This window comes from Cibotium barometz, chromosome 21 (genome assembly GCF_041138505.1).
Source record: "Cibotium barometz isolate CiBa-2024 chromosome 21, ASM4113850v1, whole genome shotgun sequence".
NCBI classification, from domain to species: Eukaryota; Viridiplantae; Streptophyta; class Polypodiopsida; order Cyatheales; family Cibotiaceae; genus Cibotium; species Cibotium barometz.
In genome coordinates this window covers 51,629,224-51,655,555 of record NC_141066.1, presented here as the reverse complement: position 1 = coordinate 51,655,555, position 26,332 = coordinate 51,629,224, and the positions used below count along the sequence as shown (strand labels likewise).

The window sequence follows — 26,332 nt, the reverse complement described above, 5'->3', positions numbered from 1 at the left end:
TCCCTGGAATTAGAAGGGATAACATAAGATGTCCCTTCTTGATCGCCATTGATGGTGGAAGGTTGTAATTCACCAGAACAACTGGCCACACGCTGTATGCGGTGCTTTTGAAACCAAATGGATTCACTCCATCCATACCCAGGCCAAGTCTCAAGTTTCTGGGCTCTGTTTTAAAGCTGGGCCACTCATCTTCAATATGCTTCCAAGCAGGAGTGTCTGCGGGAATTCTCCACATGCCATCATCCGATCGATGTGAGGAATGCCATGACATGAGCTCTGCTATGGATTTGCACTTGAACATGTGTTTGATGCGAGGAATTATAGGAAAGTGTCGCAAGACTTTACGAGGTACATCAAAACTCTTCATATCTGTTCTGTACCTTGCTTCACCACAAGTGGGACATGTCAGACCTCCTTATGCGTCCCACGAAAGAGAATGCAATCATTGACGCATGCATGTATTTTATCATAATCCAGTCCTCCAAGAGATGTCACATAGCGCCTCGCTATGTCTCTTGAGGTGGGTAGTCTATTTTCCTTTGGAAGCATGTTTGACAATAGCCTGCATCCAATATCATCAATTATAATTAGTCTTGAATCCTAAACCTTAAACCACTAATTCAAATTTATAAGTTAGAATGCTTACTTCAACAATGCGTCAAGACTTGCATTGCTCCATCCATAAACTGTTTGTATATTAAGTAGTTCAAGTGAAGCACGTAAAACTGAGAATGTGCACCCTTCAAACACCGGTGTCGATGAAGCTTTATAAAGATGCTCTTGTTCCATATCATCGTCGTCCATACCTTTGGGATCATCCTTAAAAAGATTCCGTACCATATCATCAAGCACCTCCTCTTCCACAACTTCGTGGGGTGCAGGGCTATTGTCGTCCCTTTCCCACTCATCTCTGACAATAGATCCCGAAGCTCCAGCATCATCTCGTCGACGCTTTACGTGCTCTCGTCGCGCGTAGGGTACCATGTTAGGGTGTGGTACTGCATCCTGCTTCAATTTATCAAATTATATGTTACAACTCTATTAATTTAATTTGGATACCATGAGTCATTTGAATACCATCAATTTACATCTACTCACCTCTAAACCTGTTTGATTCCATTCTCCATACATGGAGATGTGATTCAAGGTAATTCGACGTGCTCGTACAATGCATCCTTGACATCGATTACACATACATTTGATCCGTTGTCCCAACCACACATCGCGATTACGATGACGCATTGTCTCATCTTCTTCAGAACTGCTTGAAGAGGTTGATGACATCCTGTGTACAAATCAGAAAACACAAACTCATTACATATTTTTAATGAAAGCACAAAATCGCGTGTATTCACGCGGCTATCTCCTAAAATTTCCGTGTATTAACGCGGCTACTTCCTCAAAAACGCGTGTATTCACGCAGCTAATTTCTGCAAAACGCGTGTATCAACGCAGCTAAAAGTATATACACGCGCATATACCTGCGTTCATAAACGCGAACATAAACGCGGCGGCATATTTAAACTAAAAATAGCCCGCCTTCTCCAAATATAGATTTTGAACTTAGAAATCAACAGTACATGCGTTTTCGCCTGTTTTCGCCTCTTCCAACAGCAAGGAGGGAGCAAAGAAAGGAGCACACACACGGGAGAAGGAGGGAGCACAGAAGGAGCAGAGAGGACTCACTTTTTCAGAGGTGAGTCACTTTGTCCTGTGCCTTGTCTCTTTTTGTCAGATTTGTTTACTTTGCTCTTTGCTCTTTGGGTTTGTCTTTTTGCACACGATTGGGTTGCTGCATCCTGACAGGGGCGACAATGGCTGGTCCTTTTATCAGGACATTATGTCTTTGTCGGGGGGTCGGTCTTTTCGAGAAAATTTTTTCGCAGGTCGCGTGTACAAACGCGTGTAGAAGCGCGTGTAACCTGTCTGCAGAGTTTTTTCACGCGCATATACACGCGTTTTTGGCCGGGTGTATACACGCGTCTTTTGACGGGTGTATACACGCGTTTCTGCAGACAAAAAACTACGGCGTTTCAGATTTCATGGTTTGCAGGCAATTGACTTGTGTAATGACAATGTGTGAGTCAAGAGACAGCCCATGATGTACATGATGATGTTTGCAGGTTCTTTATGGATATTCCAGGTTCTTCATCCGATCCATTTGCGTACAGCAATTGGTTGATGGAGATGATGAATCACTTTGGGCACCAACCTGGTCCGGTTGAGCTTACAGAGTATATGTATGCCCATCCCCCTCCTTCCCTGCCTGGTGTCTATACCCCTACCGCGAGTATCCAGGGCACTCCAGTGCCGTCTATTCCTCCGAGTCCGACGAGACGGCATGCAGCTTCTCCTCTTCCACGTCCACCGAGGAGACATACCTCGTCCCAGACACACTCACGTACACCCTCACAGCCACCATCACGTGCTCCCTCAGAGCCACCGTCACGTCAGGGCTCACAGCCACCGTCACGTAGACAATCCCCCAGTCGTGACTCCACCCGCAGCAGTAGGAAGAGTGGGAGTGGAGAATGCGGCGGGTGCTTTGGTGGGGGAGGTGGGGGAGGTGGGGGAGGTAGTAGGGCACGGGGTGAGAGAGGAGATAGAGGGAGAAGAGTTAGAGGAGACAGTTCGGAAGAGGAGGAGATGAGAGAGATGGAGAGAGTGGTTTGCTATGATGTGACGGATAGGGGCGGGATAGTGATGGATGCGAGGGGGAGGGAGGTAATGGAGTACATGCGTGGGGTAGTATCAAACTCATATAGAAATTGTTTTATTAAATTTAAAGATCAAAATAGCCGATTAGTTGGGGAGGTGATAGAGGCTGTACATAGTCGGTACCCCAATCCCCCACATGCTACATTCTCGGATGTATGGGGAAGGACGCGAATAAGGGAGATCTTAAGTAATAAAAGATCTCACCTTAAAAAACTCGCGTATGATGACCGGCTAAATGTAGCTGCGGGTGGCTATCCTGCCGAGAAACCTGCCACTGCGCACAAACACGAGTGGAAGGAGGCAAAGAAACGAGCAGAGGGTGGCGTGAAGAGCAGGCAGCATGTGGAGGCACGACGGATCCAGATGGAGACCGTTGGATCTTCGCATTTCGGATCTGGCGGCGTCGAGTCATGGGAGGCAGAGTTCGTAAGTATCCTGCCACTTTATTTGATTGTTTACTTAATTCATTGATTCTATGAATTGTTTTAATCTTACCAATTTGACGCATTATGATACAGCGAGACGGGTTACGGGGAGGAAGCCCACAACCCACGATACTGCGTATGCTCGCCGGCATAGCAGACGTGACACGTGGGCCATCTTCAGAGCCGAGGGACGTATTACGGACGCGCAGTTTGAGTTGGCCATGAGACCATACGGTCGACAGGTACTTGAAAATTCGTAACGAATGGTTTTGGTTTATTGAATTGCATATATATATACTTATATACTATATATTACTTGAACAGGCACAAGCTGCTGATGATCCACCGGCTGCAGAGGGTGGACGTGAGCACTACTCCTCGGACATTCCGACCGATGCGAGCTCATCTGAGCATGGGGGGAGCACCGAGTCATCATCTGGGTCTGAGTAGTACTCAGACTTGTAGTATCACATTCCATATTTAGGATGTGATTGTATATATTTTTTTGTAAACTCAAGCCATGGGCTACTTCGAGATATGGACTCCCTTGTATACATGTATGAAATTTTGATAGTAATATTGAATTGATTGATCGATAGTATTACATTCATGGCTGTCTTGAATCGTGTAATGACAATGTATGCATTCATGTCGTTCTTGTCTTAATCTCCCTCGTGCATATGTTCTTCGTGGATGGTCTAATGGGATGGTCTAATGCACCAAAAACCCTAAACCAGAGAGTGCTAATGGGTGCTGGAATGCTGGAACAGTATTCAGGCACCAAATAGCTAATGGGTGTATACACGCGTCAACACTGCTAAAACTCGCGTGTATCTACGCGGATACGTTGGAAATTACGCGTGTATTAACGCGTATAAACTGGCAGTAACGCGTGTATAAGCGCATCTAAATTAAAGAAACGCGTGTATAGACGCAAGTAAAAAAGCGTCTGGGACATGGGAACTGAGCAGGATGCGGCTATACACCCGTGTATAAGCGCGTCTAATATAATAAGAAGCGTGTATAGGGGCGTGTATTAACGCGTCTGTGGAAAAAAACGCGGCTATATACCCGTGTATATGCGCGTCTGAGAGGTACTGTACACGCGGTTTTACACGCATGTCTCTGGCCGCGATTATACACGCGCTGATACACGGGCCCGCTACTTTTTTCCACAAGTCATTTTTAGCGGCTAGGAGCGCGGGTATGAGCCCAATCCCTTGTAGTGACGCCGCTGGGTTTCCGTTGTCATTCTTCTGCCATTGTTAACGTGCTTGCTAACAGTGTCTCCTACAGGTGTTGTGGTTAAGCAACAAGCACCTTTGTGTGGTGCTTGTGCTTCTTACAGCGAGGCTGCCACTCCTTCTCTCCCTTGACCCTGCAATGCACAGGCCACCAGCGATTGTCAAGAGAAAAAAAAAAGCGCACATTTTCAATTACAAAAAAAAAAAGCCTAGGTTCTTTACTCCAAGGTTCTAAGGGGTAGTTCCATGCATAGTACATCTCAGCAAAAATCTCTCCTTCCGATGGTCTGTTACTTGTAGCACCTCGCCCGTTCCACAAAGCTATAGCTCTACACAGCTTCAGCCTACATCGACTTCGACATCCTTATGACCAGGGGGCTCGCTTATCCCTTCTCTTTTTATTTTTTGTCGTTTTCTTGCATTTTATTGGTTAGAAATGGAATCTAATCACTCTACCCCACAATCATCAAAGTCTATCCCTCTTCGCCAACAAATGCATAATTCGCGAGAGAAAATGAATTTATTTATGAATGATATCTCCAATACGTTAATAGTTGCAGTATCTCAGCCTTGACTTCGGATACCCATCACACTTGGGTAGTCATGAGGGTACACGGGAAGAGGGATTAAAACCAAAACTTTCATTAAAGGATTTGAAACCACCAAAGTACACTATCACTTTACCCTCTTACACGGATGACATAGTAGGTCAATGGCTTTCTAAGTGTGGGACCAATGCTTTACTTTATATGATATCATAGATGAGCAATTAGAATCCAACATGCTACATATAATTTATAGGACGTGGCTCATCGTTGGTGAAGGAAAATCCAAAAAGGACAAGGCAATCCCGCATACTTGGGGGATGAGTTTTAAGGATATGTTATTCTGAATTTTGTGCCACCAAATAAGCAAAGAAGAGCCCTTGATACTTGGTTCTTTATCTCTCAAAAGAATCTTACAATTCAGGAGTACGCTCACAAGTATCGAGAGGAGATCTATCCAAAGCTATAGAAATGGCTTTAGTTTATGAAGATGGTTGAAAGGGCCAAAATCAAGCAGTGGGTCAAGTTTCCAAGTCTCATTTTATGCGACCTACTTATGAAGCTTCGAGGTACACTAGTGGGTGAAAGGGAAAGGCATCTATGTCTAGTGTACATTCCTTGACAAAGACTCTTGCAAGTTAAGAGAAATGTGTCAATGAAGAATGACCGCAGATCTTCTCTGACTCTAGAACATTTTGAGAAAGCAAAGAGTGAAGGCTTGTGCTATGCTTATATGTGCAAGCATCAAATGTGTGATTGTCCATTGAAGAAGCAACGCATAGCTGCAAATCTGACCACTAAGCCTATAGATTCAATCACGGGGATGAACTAGAGGAAGACTTATTGGATGATACTCCAAAGCAGACACCCCACCATTCTACTATAGGTTACTCTCAGTGTGTCAATCGAGAAACGGATACCCTATAGATACAGTCTTACCTTCAGAGGCTAGTCGCGTTACCAGTTTCTGGTTGCAGAACTTATTGTCATGAAGGGTTCGATTGAAGGAAAACCAGTGAAGGTACTCTTCGATAACGGGCTCTAGCCATAATGTGGTTAGTTCTAAACTTGTCAAGAAATTAAAGTTGAAAACTCAACCATTGCCATATCAATACACAGCAGAGCCAGCAAATGGCAAAGGAACAAAGGTTTTAGACCAACAAGTTGTAGGCCTTGGTCTCACCATTCAATCCTACTTTGAGGAGCTCAACTTTGATATTACTTGGCTAGCACATTTTGATGTTATGCTAGGGAAAGAATGGCATGCATGAAACTAGATCTACCCATGAATGCATTAATTACTACTACACAAATACTTAAAATACCTTGTAAATCTCTCTTTTTAGGTTGGGTTCAAAAAGTTCCAAGTACTGTAGACACCACACATGAAAGTGGAACTCCAACTTGTAATGCCGTAAAATCTTTGCAAGAGAAAATTCTAATGTAATTTTTTGATGTTTTCAAATTTGGTCTACCCTCTTCTTAGCCTCCACAGAGAAATGTGGAGCATCAAATGCCCACACATGAGCTTGAATTGTATGCAGTTATACATGCACTCAAGGTGTGGAAGCATTACTTATATGGAGCTGAGTTTAAGGTATACATGGATCATGGTACACTGAAGTATTTTTGTAACCAATTAAGAGGCCATCAAGCAAGATGGGCCGAATTGATGCAAGAGTTTCACATGGAAATCTTGTATCGACGACAAAAAGAGAATGTTGTTGCCGATACATTCTCATATAATGTACCAAATGAGTTTCAGTATAGTTGAGAATGAGATCATTCATAGAATATGTGAAGCTCAAAAGACGGGTTCATATATTTAATCGTTATGGAATAAGGCTAGCCAAGTAAATGAGGAATCAACCCCATCATATTTATTGTCTAGTAAACGTCGATTTACCATTGAGAATGGAACTTTCAAGAGGAACGACAAGATATGCGTTTCAGACTCAGATAATTTGAGGGTATTAGTGACACAAGAATGTTACGATAGTTGTGCTGGACACCCAAGAATTAAGAAAATAATTGAGCTCATTAAATGTTTCTACCAGTGGCCACAATTAAAGAAACATATTAATCATTATGTGACACATTGTTTACAATGTCAGGTTACTTAATTCGAGCGTGTGAAGTCGCCAGGATTGGCGTATTCTTTGGGAGTTCCTTGTAAAATGGAAAGAACATCCCTTGACAGATGCAACTTGGAAAAACAGAGTTTCAATTTCGTAAGCATTATATCCAATTTGTCATCGACGATGATGATTCCTAAAAGGGGAAAGAATGTTTTGATCCTTACACATGGCAACACGTGGGACGCATACACATTGATACGCGAGATTTACATGCTAGTAATGCATGGGACACGGCCATTGCCTAGGAAAACCAATGGCAACATGCTATTGCACATCATCGCTTATAATAATAAGTGTGAACATGTAATATTCGTTGGTAACGGTTGCAAGCCAAAGACCCAGTGATGTGTAGCATGGGGATACCAACGGGGACACAAGGGACGCGTGAGTATGGTGTGTGGTCGGTAAGGTACACACTGGATGCCCAAGGTTACTGGTATATATAGTGGTTGGGTGGTAAAACATGGTATGCTAAGCCAAGTTTGTTTGAGCTATTTTTGAGTTCTTTTTTTTCTCTTACATTTTTTGCATGAGGCAAGATTCACAAAGCTAGGTTTCCTTGCATGGAGGCTTAACACAACCATGCCAACCAATAGAGTAGTTAATAGATGGTAATTATATAAAAAGTACTTGATCAAATCTATATCATCGTACGATTAGGTGAGATTTTTGAATTTTTTTGAAAATATAAGGAGAGATTATAAGATAGATTTCTATTGTTGTGGATAGTGGCTAAAAGGCCTTATATGTTGTTGGATGATAGTTTGAAGCAAGAGTTATCTTGATCATTGGATTTCTTGGAAGGTAGTTTGAAATGCTTATTTATCAAAAAGTAGTCCCATAGAAATGGATGAGTTGTTGAAATAATTCTTTTTATGTCTAATTATTCAATTTGAGACCCACATTATTAGTCTTCATAAATCCAATTAGCTAATAATTGGATTATGTGCTCTAATTATTCAATTTGAGACCCAAATTAGCTAATAATTGGATTATGTACTCTAATTATTCAATTTGAGACCCAAATTATTGGTTCACCTTCACAAGATGGCTTAGATGTACACGCCAACCGAGAATTAAAGTATCCAAACATACGCTCAACCATGAAAAGAACCATAGACGGTTGGAAAGTAACACAAATTAAAGGCCTGCAACCAGCCCAAAAGCGAACGCATTCAAGACTTTTGAGTTTCTCTTGATCACATCAATGAAAGCTTCCACAGTACTACAAGGATCCAAGACTCTCACGGTAATGCATCTGTGATTAAGAACTCCTGTGTGATAGACATGGTAAAATAGGAGGCTGTTGGGACGCTGTGAACAACCATAACTAAGCTAGCAGCATGCAGCAGGCCTCGGTTCGCATATAGCGGATTGGCAGGTGATCTTGATAACCCAAAAATTTCAGAGAACCATGAATATAAGGGCATGTTGATGATGCTCAGTGCTAGCCTGCCAATGCAGTGCAGCTGTTACTAACCGGCAGGCTAATTACCATTGCAATATGCATTGAAAATAGGCTTTGGAGATCTCACTTGCATTAAGAATGAAGCTGCATTTAGGTGATTAGCATGCTGCAACTTTTGAGGTATAACAACCCACTTCACTTGATGGAGCTTTTCTCCACCAGCTCGATGGCTTCATCGTTTTCTTGGTCATTAAATTCGTCCATGAGCTGCAGGGGGATGACCTGCGCAGAGGGGTCGGTGTCAGGCACCAAGAACAGCACCCCGAGCGGCAGCAATCTCATCAGGGTTCGGATGAGGGTGGCGAGCCACAGGTTCGAGTAGTTGTCGCGGGTGACGCCCAGCCTGTGCTGCAGGAGCGCCCCACTCCATGTTGAAGTGAGAAGTCCCACATTATCCACAGCCATGAGAAGGGCAAAGAAGGTCCCTTCAATGCCTGCAGGGCATAGCTTGGCGCATAGCACCAGCTGCGGTATCCACTTGAGCCGGCCCACGGATTGTATCAGGATCTCATCAAACAGGAAAAACAGTGAATCTGGCACATGCAGCTTCACGTTCCATCTCAACACGAGAAACAAGTCTACTGCTCCACCGATAAACACTAGAATTTGAGCCCAGAACAGGATCTTTCTGAAAGAGCAGTTTTTTAACACATTCTGATAGAGCAGTGTTCCCAAGAAGGCTCCCACGGACCCTATGGCAAAAGACATCCCCACAAACTCCTGCAGACAAACGGAACAAAGGAAAGAAGCTTAGCTCGCTCTCTGTTTATCACTGCTGATCTGCAGATGAGTAAGGCTGGTTTTCTAATGTTTGTATATATTTTAAGCATGGTTAATTAATGATAGGAGTAAGGCTGGTTTTCTAATGTTTGCATATATTTTAAGCATGATTGATGATAGGATTGTCACCTGGGAGAACCCTAAGCCATGCTTTTGGTCGGTGTACCAGTAGAACTTCCCTTCTGCAACTGAAGGTGAAGAAGCCCATGAGATGTACATGTACAGTGTGGGTTTCCACACTTGGGGACAGCTTATTGTCTTCCATATATTCTTGCAAGTTCTCTCAACCTTCTTACCAACCTATAGAAAAAATTTTAATTAGTTGCCCGGACGCCTTCCACTAAACTCTAAATTATCCATATTAAACGATACAAGGTTAAACGTTGCCATTAATTACATCGTTTCTTTTATTATTTATTATATACTGGGTTTGTATCATAATTAAAGATTAATAGGAATTATTGTGAGCATACCTGAGTGTAATGAAATGGCGGCGTGGAGAGTCGTGTTTCATGCAATATGAAGCCAAGCAGAAGAAAGAGCGCCCCACTCACGGAGAGCAAACCCAATGCATTCTACGAAAACAATACACCATAAACAAGAATGATAATCAACCATTTTACGAAAATAATACACCATAAACAAGAACGATAATCAGCAATTTTACGAAAATAATACACCATACACCAGAATGATAATCAGCAATTTGATTTGTATTTGTGAGTCAATAATTTGATTTGTATTGGTTTTAACAAACTTGGTTAAAATGTTTAAAAATCCCTGTTTGAATTAGGATCGAATTTCGTACATTTTTGTTATAATCTTGGCATTTGTCTAGTTTTTAATGGTAGCATCACCGAAGACCTTTATTTATTTATTTATTTATTTGAAATGACGCTTCATATTACAAAAAGATAGAAGACAAGACGGACTTTTGTATTTCTTTCTTGTCTCCCAAGACCTTTATTTATATAATTCTTGGAGGTTCGTTTCTTATATTTACTCCCTGTTGTGAACACCACCTTTATTTGTTGGGATGTCTAAATTCAACAATCTTTTTTTTTTTACATTAAAAGGGAAAGAAAATAATAATCTTTTTTTAGTGTATTCTTCAAGGCTCAAATTGAGAAAACTTTTTTAAAAAATGAAAGTCACATTCCATAAGAGAGAGATCAGGTTTAACAAAGGCCTATTGTAATTTTTCTTAGCCTTGAATTTAAAGATTCAAATTTTTAAAATTCTAGCTATAACCGTAACTATGAATTAATCTAAAATATTCGAATATAAAAATTTGGATGGCATTAATATATTACATGAAAGACATGTCACATTTTTGAGAGATTCTTCTACACAAAAGTGCCCTTGTTAGGTTGAAGAGGATGAGTGTTATCTTAGAGGTCCTAGGTTACGTACCATTGTTCAAAAGTGTGTGTGAGTTGTATACACAAGCTAGGTGTTTTCCTGTTAATTTTAAGCCTTCTCAAAAAAGAAAAGAAAATTTTAGTTGTAACTAGGAGAAGCTAGAAACAAAGGATGGAGGAGCTCACTCGTTATTCACAACCACAAACGAGCTCGGAGAACTTTGTCTACTGGCATTTAATATCCCCAAAGTGGCCCTCAATGAGAATGATTTCCAAAATGGGGTGGGCCAAATGTTAAGAGGGTACACACTCAAATGCACGAACACAAAAAATAGCTCACGTTCAAGGTTGTATATAATATTTTTGACTTGCCATGTGTTCACTGTTGGAAGCATCTAAATTGTGTTTTTAGTAGAGAGGATATAGATTTTGAAGGTAGAATATTTATTAACTACAGAGTGGATAGAATCTCTTATTTTTAAAAACGTTGGCAAAAAGATTCCTTCCTCTTCCTTAAAACTTTAAAAAGGTTCCTCAAAAGAGGGGCTCTCTGTCTCCCTAGAGCACATGGTTATAATGTTTTTAAACTTCAAAAAGGTTCCTTAAAAAATAAGGCACTCTCTCCTTAAAGGACATGGTTATAATGTTCTTGAAAGATTTCAAATAGATGTTAAGTGGTAAGAGAGGTAAGTTTCTTTGTTTTTCTTTGTTACACTTTTTCCCCTCAAAAGTAATCCACCAAGAAGTTAAATACATATATTGCACTTTTAAAAAAAAAACCAAGAGGGTGAAGAGGTATGAATTTTCTTTTTCTTTCTTTATTGCACTTTTTCCCATCAAACAAATGAACATAAAATAATTAAAAAAATACACATATTTTTGTATATAAGGCAAAAAAAAAGTCATTAAGATAAAGAGGTAGAATGGATGTTTACCTTAGGCCCCAGAAAGTGCACAATAAACCCACTTGTAGAGAAGCCAACAAATCCGCCCACTGCTGCACTCATGGAGCATAGGCTCTGTATGTCGGTCGCGAGAGTTGGTTTGTCACGACTACGTTTGGCAATTTCAGCATCGATTGTCACATCGGCTATCGTGACTCCTAGCGTGTATAGCAAAAATAATAGAACTGCAGTGGCGTCGTGCACTTTAGCTTCTCCTAGCAATACTGCTAGAGAGATAAAGGATAACAGCCCTGTACGCATCATATTTGTTAGGTGTTACCAAAAAATTTTTAAAAAAAAATTTACAACACTTTTCAATACCCGACAATTTATAAGGATAGGTCCATCCATATGTTTAATTTATTTATTTCCGAAGTATCCATAACCTTTTTTTAAGTCGCATGGATCCATTTAAAATGAGGGTTCCTTATAATTGAGGACTTGGTGGACTTCTTTCATTAACGATCACAAAAAAAAAAATGTTTTCTTTCTTGAATGTATTCCTTCTAATAAATAAATAAATAAGGAAATCTCTCACAAGCTCATAAGTGATCATCATTTTTTTTCCATCCTTGCTTTGAAAAGCTTAATAGTTGAACTTTCTCAAATATTCGAGTCTTAATTTTTTCTATCTATTAGTAGATGTGTTTTTTTTTCTTCTTCTAAGGAACAAACAAGCACCTTAATTACACTTGCTTCCCATCTTAGAAACTCCATTGCCAAGTTTCAAGAGTTTATAAAAACCTCTATTATAAGATCCCTATCTTGGTCAAGGATCATTCTTTTCAACAAGCCCACTTGCAATCATTCACACTTAAGCCCTCAAGTGAGAGTTTAGTTGTGAAAGGGATACCATACTACTAGCTACTATTGATCCAAAGCTTCTTAAAAATGTGGCAAATTGGAGGAGGAAACCAAAAGCCAATGTTACTTGAACATCTATAAAAGTTGTTCATGGGAGGCGAACCATGTTGATAAATCAAGGCAAGCAAGCAAGCAAGCCCAAAAAAAAACAAAAAAAAAACTTGAACGGGTTAGAAAAACTAAATTTTATAACAAGTATTTAGTATTCTCACCACCCCCTAAATTGCCACTCCTTAGGCAAAAAGGCATATGCCCATGGTGTGACACAGGGGACTTGAAGGTAGGCAACAAGGCAAGTAGTGGATATGCACTTGATTATTAGTGTAATCACAATTATGGAAGGATGAGAGAGAGAGAGAGAGAGAGAGAGAGAGAGATTTGTTTACAATATCAAGGTCCCAACTAGCTTAAGCAATGGAGATTTAGGAAGTGGGGGAAATGACTACAAAATATAAGAGAGAGAGAGAGAGAGAGAGAGAGAGAAGCTTTTTTAACGTCATAGGAACAATCCCAAGAGACCAAATATGATATCCAACCAAAGCGAGATTCGAACAAGGGACATGTTGAATAACAAAATATCAAAGAGAGAGAGAGAGAGAGAGAGAGAGTATTTTGCAATCATAAGGTCAAGTTCTCAATTAGCCTAAGGACTGGCAATTTAGGGGGTGGTGAGAATACTAAATACTTGTTATAAAATTTAGGATAGTTATCGAACAAGTTGAACTCTACACTTGTGGAGCGTACTTATAGATGGTAGATCATTTTTGAAGCAACCCTTTCTAACACAAATCTACAACTTGAAATTAATATTTTAAAATGGTTTGCAAGCCATCAAGGCATTTGGGTGATATGAAGAGGGAAATAATGGTTGCAATCATCCACACTTGGTCCCTTTTGTGTGTTATGTGAAGAAATAGTCATGCACTTGTTTGAGGGTGTCAGTGCACCACAGATTTTAATGGATACATGGCTATTGTCTTCCTTTTTGCAATGTGGAATTTAGATGACAAACATTCTTGCAATGTGAAGAGAGAATGTATATATACGGGGTCTTAACACCACCCTTGCATGTTCCATAGTATGGTATATTAAGAAGAAGATTTTTATAAGGAGAAAGAGGTTCATACACGTCGTACTTAAGTTTTTCTTTTCTCGTGAGGAATTCAAGCAAGAAAACAAACTTTAGGACTAGGGAAAAAATTATGCCTAATAATTTGTTCTAATGTTCTAATGCAAAAGCCCAATGTTATAATAGTCTTATATGTTGTTTGTGTCCTAGGCAAAGTATGCTCACATTTTTCATCATGTTGGTGTCACCTATTTCCTCTAAATGGAAGATCCAAAGTACACAAGTACTAGATTCTCATATTATGCATGCTTTTAGTTGGGGAGATATTTGAAGTACAAGAAGCAATAAATAAGATCTCATCAACCTCTAGGGTGATAACTACACACATGAATGCTAAGAGACAAAGTCCATACAAAGGAGTAGTAGTGTTGCTACCACCTCCCAAGTAGTGCTCAATCAAAACACTTTTCAACCAATCAAAATAAAAATAACCCCTCAATGTACCCGCTTTTAGTTCCCAAAATGTATAATACATGACTAAAATATATAATAAATGAATCCTTAAAATAAGAGCAATGAAAAATCTTAGGCATTTTTTCATAATTCTAGTCGATAAAAATACACTAAGTTGCCATTTTTTTCGAGCACTGCTCTCAAGTTCCCAACTTCGCGATACAGTATGCATTTACTTGTGGGTCTGGTTAAGAAAAGGGGCCATGCACCCCAAATTCAGCGGGGCGTTTGAGGTTGAGGGCTTTCAAGCCTTGGGAGCTCCACGTTGAGAAAACTAGTGGCTCCAAGTTGACGAAACTGGCAACCACATATCGGCCATGGTGCCTCCTAAGACGACGATGAAGAGAAAACCTAGGGGGTATGCCCAACTCCCAAGACTTCCAAAACTCCTTGCTGGGGGGCTTAAAGATGTCGAACCATGCAGACACGAGGGAAGTGCTCAAAAAACGGAGTTTGCATCAAAAATTTCCCAATTCAAATTGGAAAATTCCGGTTATGGGATAGACATGGCTTACAAAACATGGAATAACCTTCATTTCAAATGTAAGTATCCTTGAAAAGGATTCATTATTAAATTTTATACTATTGTATTACACAATACTACCATGAGGTCTAGAGGTGTAACTATAGTTTCCTAGTAGATTAATCATTATAGATATACAATAAAAGTATATAACTAAGATTTTGGGCTCGGCTCGTGGCAAGGATGGTGTAGGAGTGGGAAGATTCGTTGGGGGTAGTGCTCAAAAAAAAACGGCAAACTAGTGTATCTGTACCAGCCAAAGTCAAGAAAAACTGGCTGAGATATTAAGTAGCCCTGATTTTCAGGAATGATTTTTCATATATTTTAGTTATAAAACCGGCATATAGTAGAGATTTCACAAACAAAAACCGGATAGATTTAAGAGTTGCCCTTATTTTGATTGGTTGAAGAATATGTTTTTTCCCGAGCACTAGTCAAATTGGGGGGCTGGCAGCTACTACGACTTATTGAAGGGACACAACCTTTTTTATTATTCCTTTAAAGGGTGTACACTGTGAGGACAAATGCATGTAAGCACTACCAACAAGAAGTGAAGCAAGTATATATGTACATGTAAGGAGGACTTCCAATTAATTGAAGTGATTTTAAAAAGAGAGAGAGAGAAAACAGAATCAATGCTGATAAACATGATTTAGCAGCAACAACAAAAAATGACCACATTATCACCAATGACTGATAGAAGGGCATGGTTGTTATTCCAGTTGCTAGAAAGGTCCATACCTGAGAGGATGAAATAGGGGCGTCTGTGATAACCAGCCACAGGCAAGAGGTCGGTGAAGAGCCCCCAGACAGGCTTCCAATCCCAAACGCTGCCAATGATGCCATTGTACATTTGGGCAACCGATGGCTGCACCCCTTGCTCATCTTTCCAATAATAATTCCCTGCAATTTTGTATAACGCCCCTCCAAACCCCTGGCTTACTCCATAGGTTACCATAACCCCCAGCACAAAGCTTGCATTCACCTCCCTTGACAGCATCCCCATCCACCTGATGGGCCTCAAAGGTAGCTCTGCCCATCTTGTCTCCTCTCTGCTTTCCTCTTCAAACTCTGCCTTCACAAGCTGCTGTCTCTCACTGTCCGGTTCTGTTGCAGCGCTGTGTGTTGCATTGGAGTACTCGTGAGTTGCTTGGCTGGAAGCATTCACTGGTTTGACTCTTTCTGTATCTAGATCTGAATCAGAAGGGCTGTTGAGTTTGCCCATTTGATCAAACGTAACGGTGGGAGGACTGATTTGGCTAAGAGCATTCCCAAGGAAGTCATAGAAGGGCAATAGAAGGCAAGTTAAGGTAAGGTGAAGTTAGGGTTTAGCGTTATTAGGATGAGATAAATCATAATTTGGGGTAAGCACTGAGATAGCTGAAGGAGGATGACAGGAGATCAAGCAAAGACTCTCTCTCTCTCTCTGTGACCCAACAGTCCTCTCCCTTTCTGAGATGTGGAGGTCGCGCCGTGACCTTCTATAAAAGGGTCGCTCGCGCAGGAGTTGTAGCCTGTGCGACCTGGCGCCCTATTACTCTCCCATTAATCTCCTTATTTAAAGATTAATTCGGATCTACACAGCACAGTCAATCATGTTTTTTCAAAGCAGTAACTAGTAAGTAGTGGTCTGATCGTGGGCAGTCAGGCGTAATCCACGTGGTCTTTGCCCTTGATATGCGAAATCTATGGTTTTAATAAACGCATTTCGATATAAACTCTCTTTCTTAATTCCATTGCTCTCCCAACGACTTTGCCTCACCTTAAAACAGCCTAATTACTCACTCCATATATCATTGTGCAAGAGCCTCTTCACACACCAAACAAATTTGCCGGTGTGGCTAAATGAAAAGAGTAACCGACAAGAGACAAGAGCTAAAAAAATAGTCCAGAGATGAGCAATAGACATGGAAGAGAGCACAACGCGACACTCCAACTTCATCAATGGTGATATTTGAATTGCATTGTGAAAGGGGTGGTCACAATCCCACCACCACCACATAGCCTTTAGTTGGTCATGTTTTCAACTCAGTGTGAGAACAAGCTCTAAAAGAGGACCTCTCATCATCACCTCTATGAATGCACGTCCACTCACATGCACATCTGTCAATTTTGATGCGCCCCCCGCCCCCGCCCCTTTCCCCATCTCTCCTCCCTGACCCGCCCCCACCCCCATGGCCTCCCTCCCTCCTCAACGAAACCCAAAAAAAAAGGGACTACAAAGTCTTTTAACTAAAAAGAGCAATACCTATTGCATCTAGCAACTTGTTTTGTTGGCTTCCCTTCACCTTGATATTTCTAACTTTATCTTAGGCCAATTTTAGTGTGGCTAAATGAAAAGAGTTACTAATAAAAAACGAGAGCTGAAAGTAGTCTAGAGATGAGCTATAAAAGATTGCTCATATGTGGAAGAGAGCATAATGGGACACATCAACTTCATTGTGATGGTAATATTTGAACTGCATTATGAAAGGGGTGGTCAACGATCCCACCACTACATAGCCTTTAGTTGGCCCTATTTTTAACTCTATGTGAGAACAAGCTCTAAAAGAGGTGTAAGGCATTACCTCTCGTCATCACCTCTATTAGGCCAGTTGTAGTTCTTTTTGTAAATAAATGAATGCCTATACTATCATCATATTCAAAGACATTGGCATGTGATCCTTCATTTTTTTAAAGAAGACCAAGTCCCTTCTCCAACTTAGAGAAAACACCAAAACTACTAGTTTTGAATGACTTACATAGATAAATTTGCCAAAAATACACTATTATAAGAGCATTTAAGATAGAGAAATTAAAATATTTGCTCAATGTTTCTTGACTTTTAGGTTTATATAGATAAATTTGCCAAAAATACACTATTATAAGAGCATTTAAGATAGAGAAATTAAAATATTCGCTCAATGTTTCTTGACTTTTAGGTTTATATAGAAAAATCATTCACCAAAGTCTCTATACTTATACCATGATAGTGGCATCTATTTTTATATTGTGGGGCCTTGGATAGGCTACTCCAGCACACTTTTCATCAAGGTCAAGAATCCTGACAACATGATTGAAAGTTTCTCCAACAACCTTCATTTAACGCAACAAAGTCTAACGTAATGTATGTCATGTGTATGGTATGTAAGCATAATGTGATGTCATAGAAGTAAGCATGATTAACAAATAATTTTATCCAACAATGTTATACTAACACAATAAAGTATAAGGTAATGTATGTCATATGTATATGGTAGCGTAATGTGATGCCATGTGTAAATGATTAGTCTCCTTAAGCTCTACCAAGATCCCATACTTAAATGGCTAATGGGGTTGAGTTCCTTCTTTAACAATGGTTTTGTTAATCAAGGAGGAGGTTTTCCTTACCCGTGATTCAATGCCACAGATTATTACATAACATATATGCATAGAAGATTTTTATAAGAAGAAGCCTAGAAATAAGACTAGTTAAAAAAGCGAGCGTTTTCGTCCTTTAGATTTTATAACTTTACATGCATACATACTCATATATCTACCTTAAGAAAAACATACAAGCTTGCATTTGAGAGACTTTTTGTGAGACCAATATCTTCAAAAAAGGAATCAATCCATTTGATACCAAGCTTGTGGTGCCGGTAATAGAGTGGCCGTTAAGAGATGAATCTTCACCGACTATGTTTATAGTTTCGTGATTTAAGAGTGTCTCTACTATATTATATTTCTGAGCAGTTAGGTGGCCTTTTAAAAGTCAAGAATCATGCACTAAATGGCTAATCACACCTAGTTGGCAAGGAATCTCACTTTTTCAAGTCCTTTCAAGTCTTATAATTAAACACCAAGTCCTTAGTTATGCACCTTACAATAAAGTTTGACCGAAATCTCACTTCTTCAAGTCCTTTCAAGTCTTATAATTAAACACCAAGTCCTTAGTTGTGCACCTTACAATAAAGTTTGACCGAAAAATAGTCATTTCATGATGTACAAATCCATGTCCGAGTTTTGGGATAGGTGAACACATTATGCGCTTAAAATGATTGTAATTTTTTTAAATCACCTTTAATGTCCTTCCCACTTTGTACACCCCAAATTCATATAATGTAGAGATTAAATTAATTTATTAAGCATCTTGAAATTAATTTTCTAATAATAAAATTTATAAGAATTTGATAGTATGAAAAAATATATCTTATTTTGTACAACTCATATCAAGCACCTAAATTGCTAATTTCAAAGGAGGGTAGGGGGTACTCAATATAATGTGGTCCTAAGGTTAAATTTAAGTTTTAACTATTGGATTTCTCAAGATCTTCATCTAGTTTTTCCTTTAAAGTGGAAGAAGAGTGGTAGAAAATAATTTGGAAATTTCTATTTGAAATAATTAAGTTTTTTTAAGATAAAAGAGTTATCAACTATGAATTTATGAAGAAGAAAAAAGAGGGTTGATTTTGAGCAAGGGAAGGTCTAATTTCACAAATGGAAAAGGAAAAAATGGTCTATATTACAGTCTCCACTCATTCTCTTCTAACCTAAAACCAAGCCTAATTAGCCTTGGTGTTTGTTGGTGCACCATGCTTAGAGGTATGCTCTTGGGTGGTGGCCATGGATGGTGATGATGCTTAGAGCTGGTATGCTCTTGGGTGGTAGCCATGGATGGTGGCCATGTGTGAGCCTATGTAGGTGACACATCATCGACTTATGTTATACCATGTCATCACTAACCTTGTCTAGCACTACAAGACATTGGGGGCATAGCAACGTTTTCTAGCAGTGTTGAGGCAGTAAGAATATCGGAGCTTTTTGTCATTTCTTTGCAACGTCACTGCCCCCACCATCAACAAATTTAACAGCAAAATGTCACTACTAAATAGCGTTTTTATAATAGTATATTATTAAATAAAGCATTATCATGATCAGTAGGTGACTTATTATCTTCTTCAAAGAATAATGTTCCCCATGCTCTTGATCAGTAGTAGGTGACTTATCATCTTCTTCGGAATGATGTTCGTCATGCTCTTGATCGGCCTCCTCTAGATTATTTTGTTCATTTTAATCATCATCTTCTTCCAATGAGCCGATTTGAGGTAGTACTTGCACATCATCCAGAGATTCGGCCTCAACATCTTGATCTTGAAAGACATGTTTTGAATCAAGGGAAACTTATATAACATACAACCTCTTTGGATCAATTTGATCTGTGTGAAACACAATCTAAAATCACAAAGCAAAGGGGTTATCATTAATCATGCTTACAATCTACACATTATACTATATCATAAATTACTAGTGATTGGTTTGGGTACTAATCTATTGTGAGTGATCAAAGAATATGATTGAGATTCAATGCACGCAAGCAGCGAAGAGAAATGATGTAAAGGTAGTGGGTCAATGAGTCAGAGGTATTAATTTGGTGGAATCAATTTGAAAAACCCATTTGGATGTTTCTTCACGGTTTCTTAAGCACCTCTATATATCACCTTAGACCATTTGACATCAAAGATGAATAGACTAAATGCTCTAAACTCAACCTTAAGAATATCTTGAATAGTTCCACAATACTCAATATTTTCCTCTATAACATTTGTATCATGTCTAGTAGGTCAACTTTCTTGCTCAAAATTTGTTATGAGAATATATTTTTAGTTCTCTTTAAGAATATTATTTTTTCCCTCTTGAGTAATTTGGGGACGCCTAGGTTACTCTTGCGTCATGCCGGCTATGTTAATATCGTGGGTGACACTACTAAAAATATTAATACGTGCAGTATATGACGTATGCTTGGGGCCGTCTATGATTATTTCAGTTAGGCTATATTGGCAGGGTGATCCCGGAAGTACTTACGCCTGGTAGTCATGAGTTGGTTATGGTTTGTGCCTGTTTAATATTTGTGGGATTAATTTAATTATTAATTTGGCTTATATTTTCAGGTCAAGAAGATTACGAGGATTGATAAATAATGTCGAGGAGAATGTTTCTTATGTGCATCACATTTATTTTTATAAGCATAGCTTATAACCTTAGTGTTGAATTTATTAAAGCCCAAAGGCTTTACCCTAGCCCCAATTTTTAGGACACTCTATTTTTATTGTGAAAGAGTGTCGTGCTCTCTAAAAGCACACTTTGTATATTTTTGGGGCTATGGCCTATTTTTGGTGGAAAGAAAGCTAATAAAGAAATACTCTTATATGGGGAAAGGCCACGCACAAGGGAGGGGAAGATTGCACCCAGCATGGTGTTGATGGTGATGTATTTCTTTCTCTTGTCTTATGTTTTGTTATATGTTTTAATTTTCAATTTAATTCAAGTAGTTGTTTTAATATTTGATATATTTTATGAGTTTTTGATTATTCTCTTCAAGAAAATTAAAGGGTCCGGTTGCAGTGGTATCAGAGCTTTGGTATAATTTAATTTTCTTGAAGGCGGTCAAAAGAGGTGAAAAAGACAAAAACAGAGGTGATTTTGGTAATTTTCTTGAATTTAAATGAAAGAAGAACACGTTTAGGGATTTTTGTTTATGTATGGATGAAATAAAGGTTGTTTTTGACCATTGGGTAATCAATCTCCATCAATCTATTGCCCAAAGGGTAAAACTAGGTGGAAAACCATTAGTGGGTTTCTCAAAACCATAAAACCACCTTCCTCTTCACTAATCCTCTTCTTAATCTGTCCGTACGGATTGAAAGAGCAAGCAGAGGAGCATGGAGAGCCATAATCAGAATTGTTAAACCTTCCCTTTGCTCAGTTTCTATAATCAAGGGTGGGAGGTGATGGATTTTTATTAATTTTTCTCTCAATTAGAAAAAGCGCAGTCTTCTCTGTGAAATGAGTAAAAGCTATATATATATATATATATATATATAATTTCCAATCTCTCTCTCTCTCCCTCCTTCGTACCCGAGCGAGAGCTGCTAGTAGCAGCTCCTTCTCTCCATCCGGCGAACGCTGCGAATTCAGGAATTTTCAGATTTGCCTAAAATAGAGGCACTGATTTTTATTATTATTATTAGTCTCTTTTTTTTAATCCTGCACGCTAGGTGCTGGCGTTGTGGGAGAGGTTGAAGATGTAAATTTTATAAAAGCTTTAATAAGCTTAATTAAAGGCTTATTAGTAGGGAGGGGAGTAAAATTTCAGATTTGCACTAATTGCTTATTGAAGTTTTCAGATTTGCGCTAATTGCTTATTGAGCCTAAAAGCTTTGATTATTACAAAGCTTATATTTAAAAGCTTTATAAGCTTCAAATGTTTAATTTTTATTTCTATATTAGATGCACTGAATTTTATTTTATTTTTTCCTCTTGCGCTGAATTTTGTTTTATTTTTTCCTCTTGCGCGCTGCGTGGGTAGTCTCAAGAAGAGAGGATTGGTAGCTTAAATTTATAAAGAACCAAAATAATATATATAAATATATTTTTGTTACTGTAATATAGCTTTAACAAAGCTTTATAATAATTAAAAAATAATTAATTTAAAAAAAAACTTCATATTATTACTATTATTATTTCTCATTTTCCTTCTCTATTCATGCGGTGAGCGTACCCTAGTAGTAGGAAAATTATTTTACTATATATATATCTAAGCTTTTGACTAAGCTTTAAAAGCCTTCAAATAAGCTTAAAGCTTAACATATGAGATTAGTAAAATGTTTTACAAAAGAAAAATATTTTTTGACTATTCCCATCATATTTTATGGAAAAGAATCTCATGTGCATATAGTTAGTTTGGATTTCTTCTACAGATTTTCAGAATTTACCTCAAGAGAAATTTTGAGACTTTAGTCAAATTCTTGTGAATAATGTTGTTTTCTAAACCCTCATGAAGTACGAATAATATAAACAGCTTGTTAGTGAAGATATCATTAAAATGTTGCTTTAACCTATGGCTAGTTTTCTAATTTTAAAGAGTACATGGATTATTTCTTGAAAAATTATGCATTTGTGTATTGAGCTAACTTGGCAGGATTCACATCTAGCTCGACATTCCATATGAGATAAGAAATCCTATCTTTTCTCTTGTTTTTAATTTTTCCTATTCCTTTTAATTGTCAAGAAATAGGTGAATATCCGCACCATCGTACTATTCAGGAACAGCTTGACACCGAAGAAGTTAACGCACTCGACACATTAACCAAAGGTGGAGGTATGTGTTAAAATTTATTTATTGTATATAATTTTATTTTATTTTATTTTTATTGTTTGCTTTTGTATCTGTCTTCTGAATATTCTTTTCTTCTAGACCTAGTTAGAAAACTTTAGCTCCTGAAAAGAATTTTAGATACCGTGACCTAACTACAAAGATCAAGACAAGATTAAGACAAGATTAGCAAAAGTTATCTTCAAGATCTAATTGCCCAAATTCAAGTAAAAATGATTGCTAGATATTTCATAGAAGATTAAGACCAATTTGAAGATTCAAGAACCAAGCAAGTTTCTCCAGTCTTTGATTCAATTGCTTCACCATCGAATTTAGTGATAATGAGAAAACTAAAGAAATAGCTCTCAAGTGACTAGAAACCAAGCTTAAGTTGTATACCAATCACAATTACGAAGTTTATATCAATTCAAGTAAAGTTTTGTTTAAATTTTCAAGTGTTCTAGTTTAAGATCTATCCAAGTACAAGATTCTTTCTAGACCACGAATTGCTCTAAGTCAAAGATATATTCAACCACAAGATTTAAACCCCTTAAGAACAAGATTTATTCAAGAATTGTAATTATGATTTAATTAAAGACTAATCTCTCAATTGTAATTATGATTTAATCAAAGACTAATCTCTCAATTTTCTCTCAATTGTAATTATGATTTAATCAAAGACTAATCTCTCAATTTTCATCCATTCAAGTATTTTTAATCTAAGCCAAGATTCATTACTAGTATATCAAGTTCTTGCTATCAACTAAGGTGCAAGATATCCATCTTTCTTCAAGTTCTGATTTCAAGTTTAAAATCAAGATTAAGATCAAAAACAAATCCCGAGAATTTAGTTAGACAATTACAAGATTAAGATCAAGAACAAATCCCCAGAATTCATCAAGTTATTGACAGTAATGTAAGTGATTATTTTTCAATCTTAAGTTGATAAGAATTTCTATTTCGACCTAATTCATTTTTTTTGGAATAAGACTTGTAGTCTAATTTTGAGGATAGAGAAAAGTTATGTCAGAATGAAAGTTTCAGAGGGAATTAGCTACTCTGTCTCAAACTTCTGTTCTTAAGGTAGTGTCGTGTGGAATTAATCTATGGTATGGGACATTAGATTGGTTTTACATGCCTACCCCAGACGTATCTATGTCTTCTATCTTTCACCAGAGCGAGTGTTTGTATGTGGAAGATACCTCTGTGGTATGGGACACTTAGATCCCTTTTACATGCGTTCACTTGTTTGGTTTTTATTTCAAAAATTGTTTGATACTCATTGATTGCGCAACTGAGGACAGTTGATTCCCAATAGGGGGACTGTTATGATCCATGTTAATTAAATACCTTTTGACATTCAAAAAACCATCCTCAAGAAGATGCAAAATGGATGCCGAGAAATTTTTCCGAGCTTATCCTGAGATCCTCCATTCTTTTCAAACCCAGCAAACCTACAATTGAGGACAATTGCAAACTCAAGCAAGAGGGATGTTATGAGAATATATTTTCAGTTCTCTTTAAGAATATTATTTTTTCCCTCTTGAGTAATTTGGGGACGCCTAGGTTAGTCTTGCGTCATGCCGGCTAGGTTAATATCGTGGGTGACACCACTAAAAATATTAATACGTGCGGTATATGACGTATGCTTGGGGCCGTCTATGATTATTTCAGTTAGGCTGTATTGGCAGGGTGATCCCGGAAGTACTTATGCTTGGTAGTCATGAGTTGGTTATGGTTTGTGCCTGTTTAATATTTGTGGGATTAATTTAATTATTAATTGGGCTTATATTTTCAGGTCAAGAAGATTACGAGGATTGATAAATAATGTCGAGAAGAATGTTTCTTATGTGCATCACATTTATTTTTACAAGCATAGCTTATAACCTTAGTGTTGAATTTATTAAAGCCCAAAGGCTTTACCCTAGCCCCAATTTTTAGGACACTCTATTTTTATTGTGGAAGAGTGTCGTGCTCTCTAAAAGCACACTTTGTATATTTTTAGGGCTATGGCCTATATAAAGAAATACTCTTGTGTGGGGAAAGGCCACGCACAAGGGGGGGGAAGATTGCACCCAACATGGTGTTGATGGTGATGTATTTCTTTCTCTTGTCTTATGTTTTGTTATATGTTTTAATTTTCAATTTAATTCAAGTAGTTGTTTTAATATTTGATATATTTTATGAGTTTTTGATTATTCTCTTCAAGAAAATTAAAGGGTCCGGTTGCAAAATTTGCCTTAACACCACAATCAAATGTTGATTGTGTCTCTTTTAGAATCCACACTCTCCGTGCAAAAGTGCCTTCCCTCTAACCATATTGCACTATATATTTTATACTAACATTAAACAAAATCATGATATTTAGTATAGTGTATTAAATAAGGTATATAACAATCGAAGCATGAGAAAGAGATAAAGGATATAAATACTTGAGGGTCACATTCTCATGCATACTCATGCTCTTCTCTTGTGATTATTTCTCCATTTTTTAATGCCTTTGATATTGCCTTAGGAAGCCATTCTATATTGATCACAGTTGGGAGAGGTTCTAAGCATCTATTTTCTCTTCTAAAAGCTCTTCTCTCATCATTTCGCCTATTGATTGTATCATTGTATCTCCCAATCCTACAACCATATATCACTTCTATTCCTTCCACCTCTTCCACCCATACTCTAGAAGCTCTATTGTGAGTTTTTCTCTTCTTTTCACTCTTCTTTTTCCTCTCTTCAGCCTAGGTATATGCTATTTTATTTATGTTCTATGCTCTCAAGCTTTCTATGAAAGCTTCATCTCCCTCTCTTATGCTCTGAAGCTTTCCATGAAAGCTTCATCTAAGCTCTATTGTGCGTTTTTCTCTTCTTTCCTCTCTCTTGAGGCCTTGCCCTCTATTGTGAGTTTTTCTCTTCTTTGCCCTCTCAACCTTTCCATGAAAGCTTCATCTCCCTCTCCTCCTATGCTCTCAAGTTTCCCATGAAAGCTTCATCTAAGCTCTATTGTGAGTTTTCTCTTCTTTCTCCTCTCTTGATATCTTACTCTAACCCTAGCTTCTACATAGAAATCCCAATATAGAGCTTTGAAGGAGCTCTCCATTAAAGCTCTCTATTAGGATTTCTATTTAGAAGCTAGGGTTAGGGCTGCATAAGCCATAAGCTTTCTATTAGCATTAGGATTAGGGAGACTCACTTTTCTCTTCTCCTCCTCTTCCACTTCTCCTATTCTCCTCTTTCTTTCTCATATAATAAAATGCATAGTATACTTTTTATTTTTTTTGTTTGGGTAACAAAATGGTAATTACTAAATTGATTTATTTTGGTTTGATTTTGTAGGCTCTTCTTCTATATCTTAAAGCCAACACTCACAAGCCTCTTGAAGTAGGAACTCATACCTCTCTTATACTTTTAGGTTATGGTATACCTTTGATTTTTGTATGTTTTTTGCATAGTAGCTCTATGCATAGAGCTTCTAGATGCATAAAATCTCCAATAGAGAACTTTGATGGAAGTCTCTCCTCCCCAATGAAAGCTCTCTATTAGGGTTTCTATTTAGAATCTAGGGTTAAGGTTTTACATAAGCCATAAGCTCTATATTAGAGTTCCTATTTGGAATCTAGGGTTAGGGTTTTGCAT

The 26,332-nt window shown here is 38.2% G+C and overlaps 2 protein-coding genes across 2 annotated transcripts; both read right to left on the bottom strand.

The window, feature by feature from the left end:
• Positions 1-642: 642 nt before the first annotated feature.
• Positions 643-1,284, bottom strand: LOC147627338 (uncharacterized). The gene is made up of 2 exons (XM_086815277.1): positions 1,099-1,284; positions 643-1,005 (listed from the first exon to the last, which is right to left on the bottom strand). Exons 1-2 carry the CDS (start codon positions 1,282-1,284, stop codon positions 643-645), a joined length of 549 nt encoding a protein of 182 aa, XP_086671403.1.
• A 6,883-nt stretch (positions 1,285-8,167) lies between these two features.
• On the bottom strand, positions 8,168-16,348 carry LOC147627337 (putative folate-biopterin transporter 2). The gene is made up of 5 exons (XM_086815971.1): positions 15,334-16,348; positions 11,615-11,874; positions 9,792-9,893; positions 9,448-9,618; positions 8,168-9,258 (listed from the first exon to the last, which is right to left on the bottom strand). The coding sequence occupies exons 1-5, from the start codon at positions 15,815-15,817 to the stop codon at positions 8,674-8,676; spliced, it is 1,602 nt and encodes a 533-aa protein (XP_086672097.1). The 5' UTR covers positions 15,818-16,348; the 3' UTR covers positions 8,168-8,673.
• Between the last annotated feature and the right edge of the window lie 9,984 nt (positions 16,349-26,332).

Bases quoted from the DNA above. Each gene is read 5' to 3' on its own strand.
- LOC147627338 (XM_086815277.1), bottom strand. From the start codon at position 1,284: ATGTCATCAACCTCTTCAAGCAGTTCTGAAGAAGATGAGACAATGCGT. The intron at 1,006-1,098 runs GTGAGTAGATGT...AAATTGAAGCAG, and splicing joins GGAATCAAACAGGTTTAGAG to GATGCAGTACCACACCCTAA.
- LOC147627337 (XM_086815971.1), bottom strand. From the start codon at position 15,817: ATGGGCAAACTCAACAGCCCTTCTGATTCAGATCTAGATACAGAAAGA. The intron at 9,894-11,614 runs GTAAACATCCAT...TTGTTTTCGTAG, and splicing joins TGCACTTTCTGGGGCCTAAG to AATGCATTGGGTTTGCTCTC. The intron at 9,259-9,447 runs GTGACAATCCTA...GTTTGTCTGCAG, and splicing joins ATGGCTTAGGGTTCTCCCAG to GAGTTTGTGGGGATGTCTTT.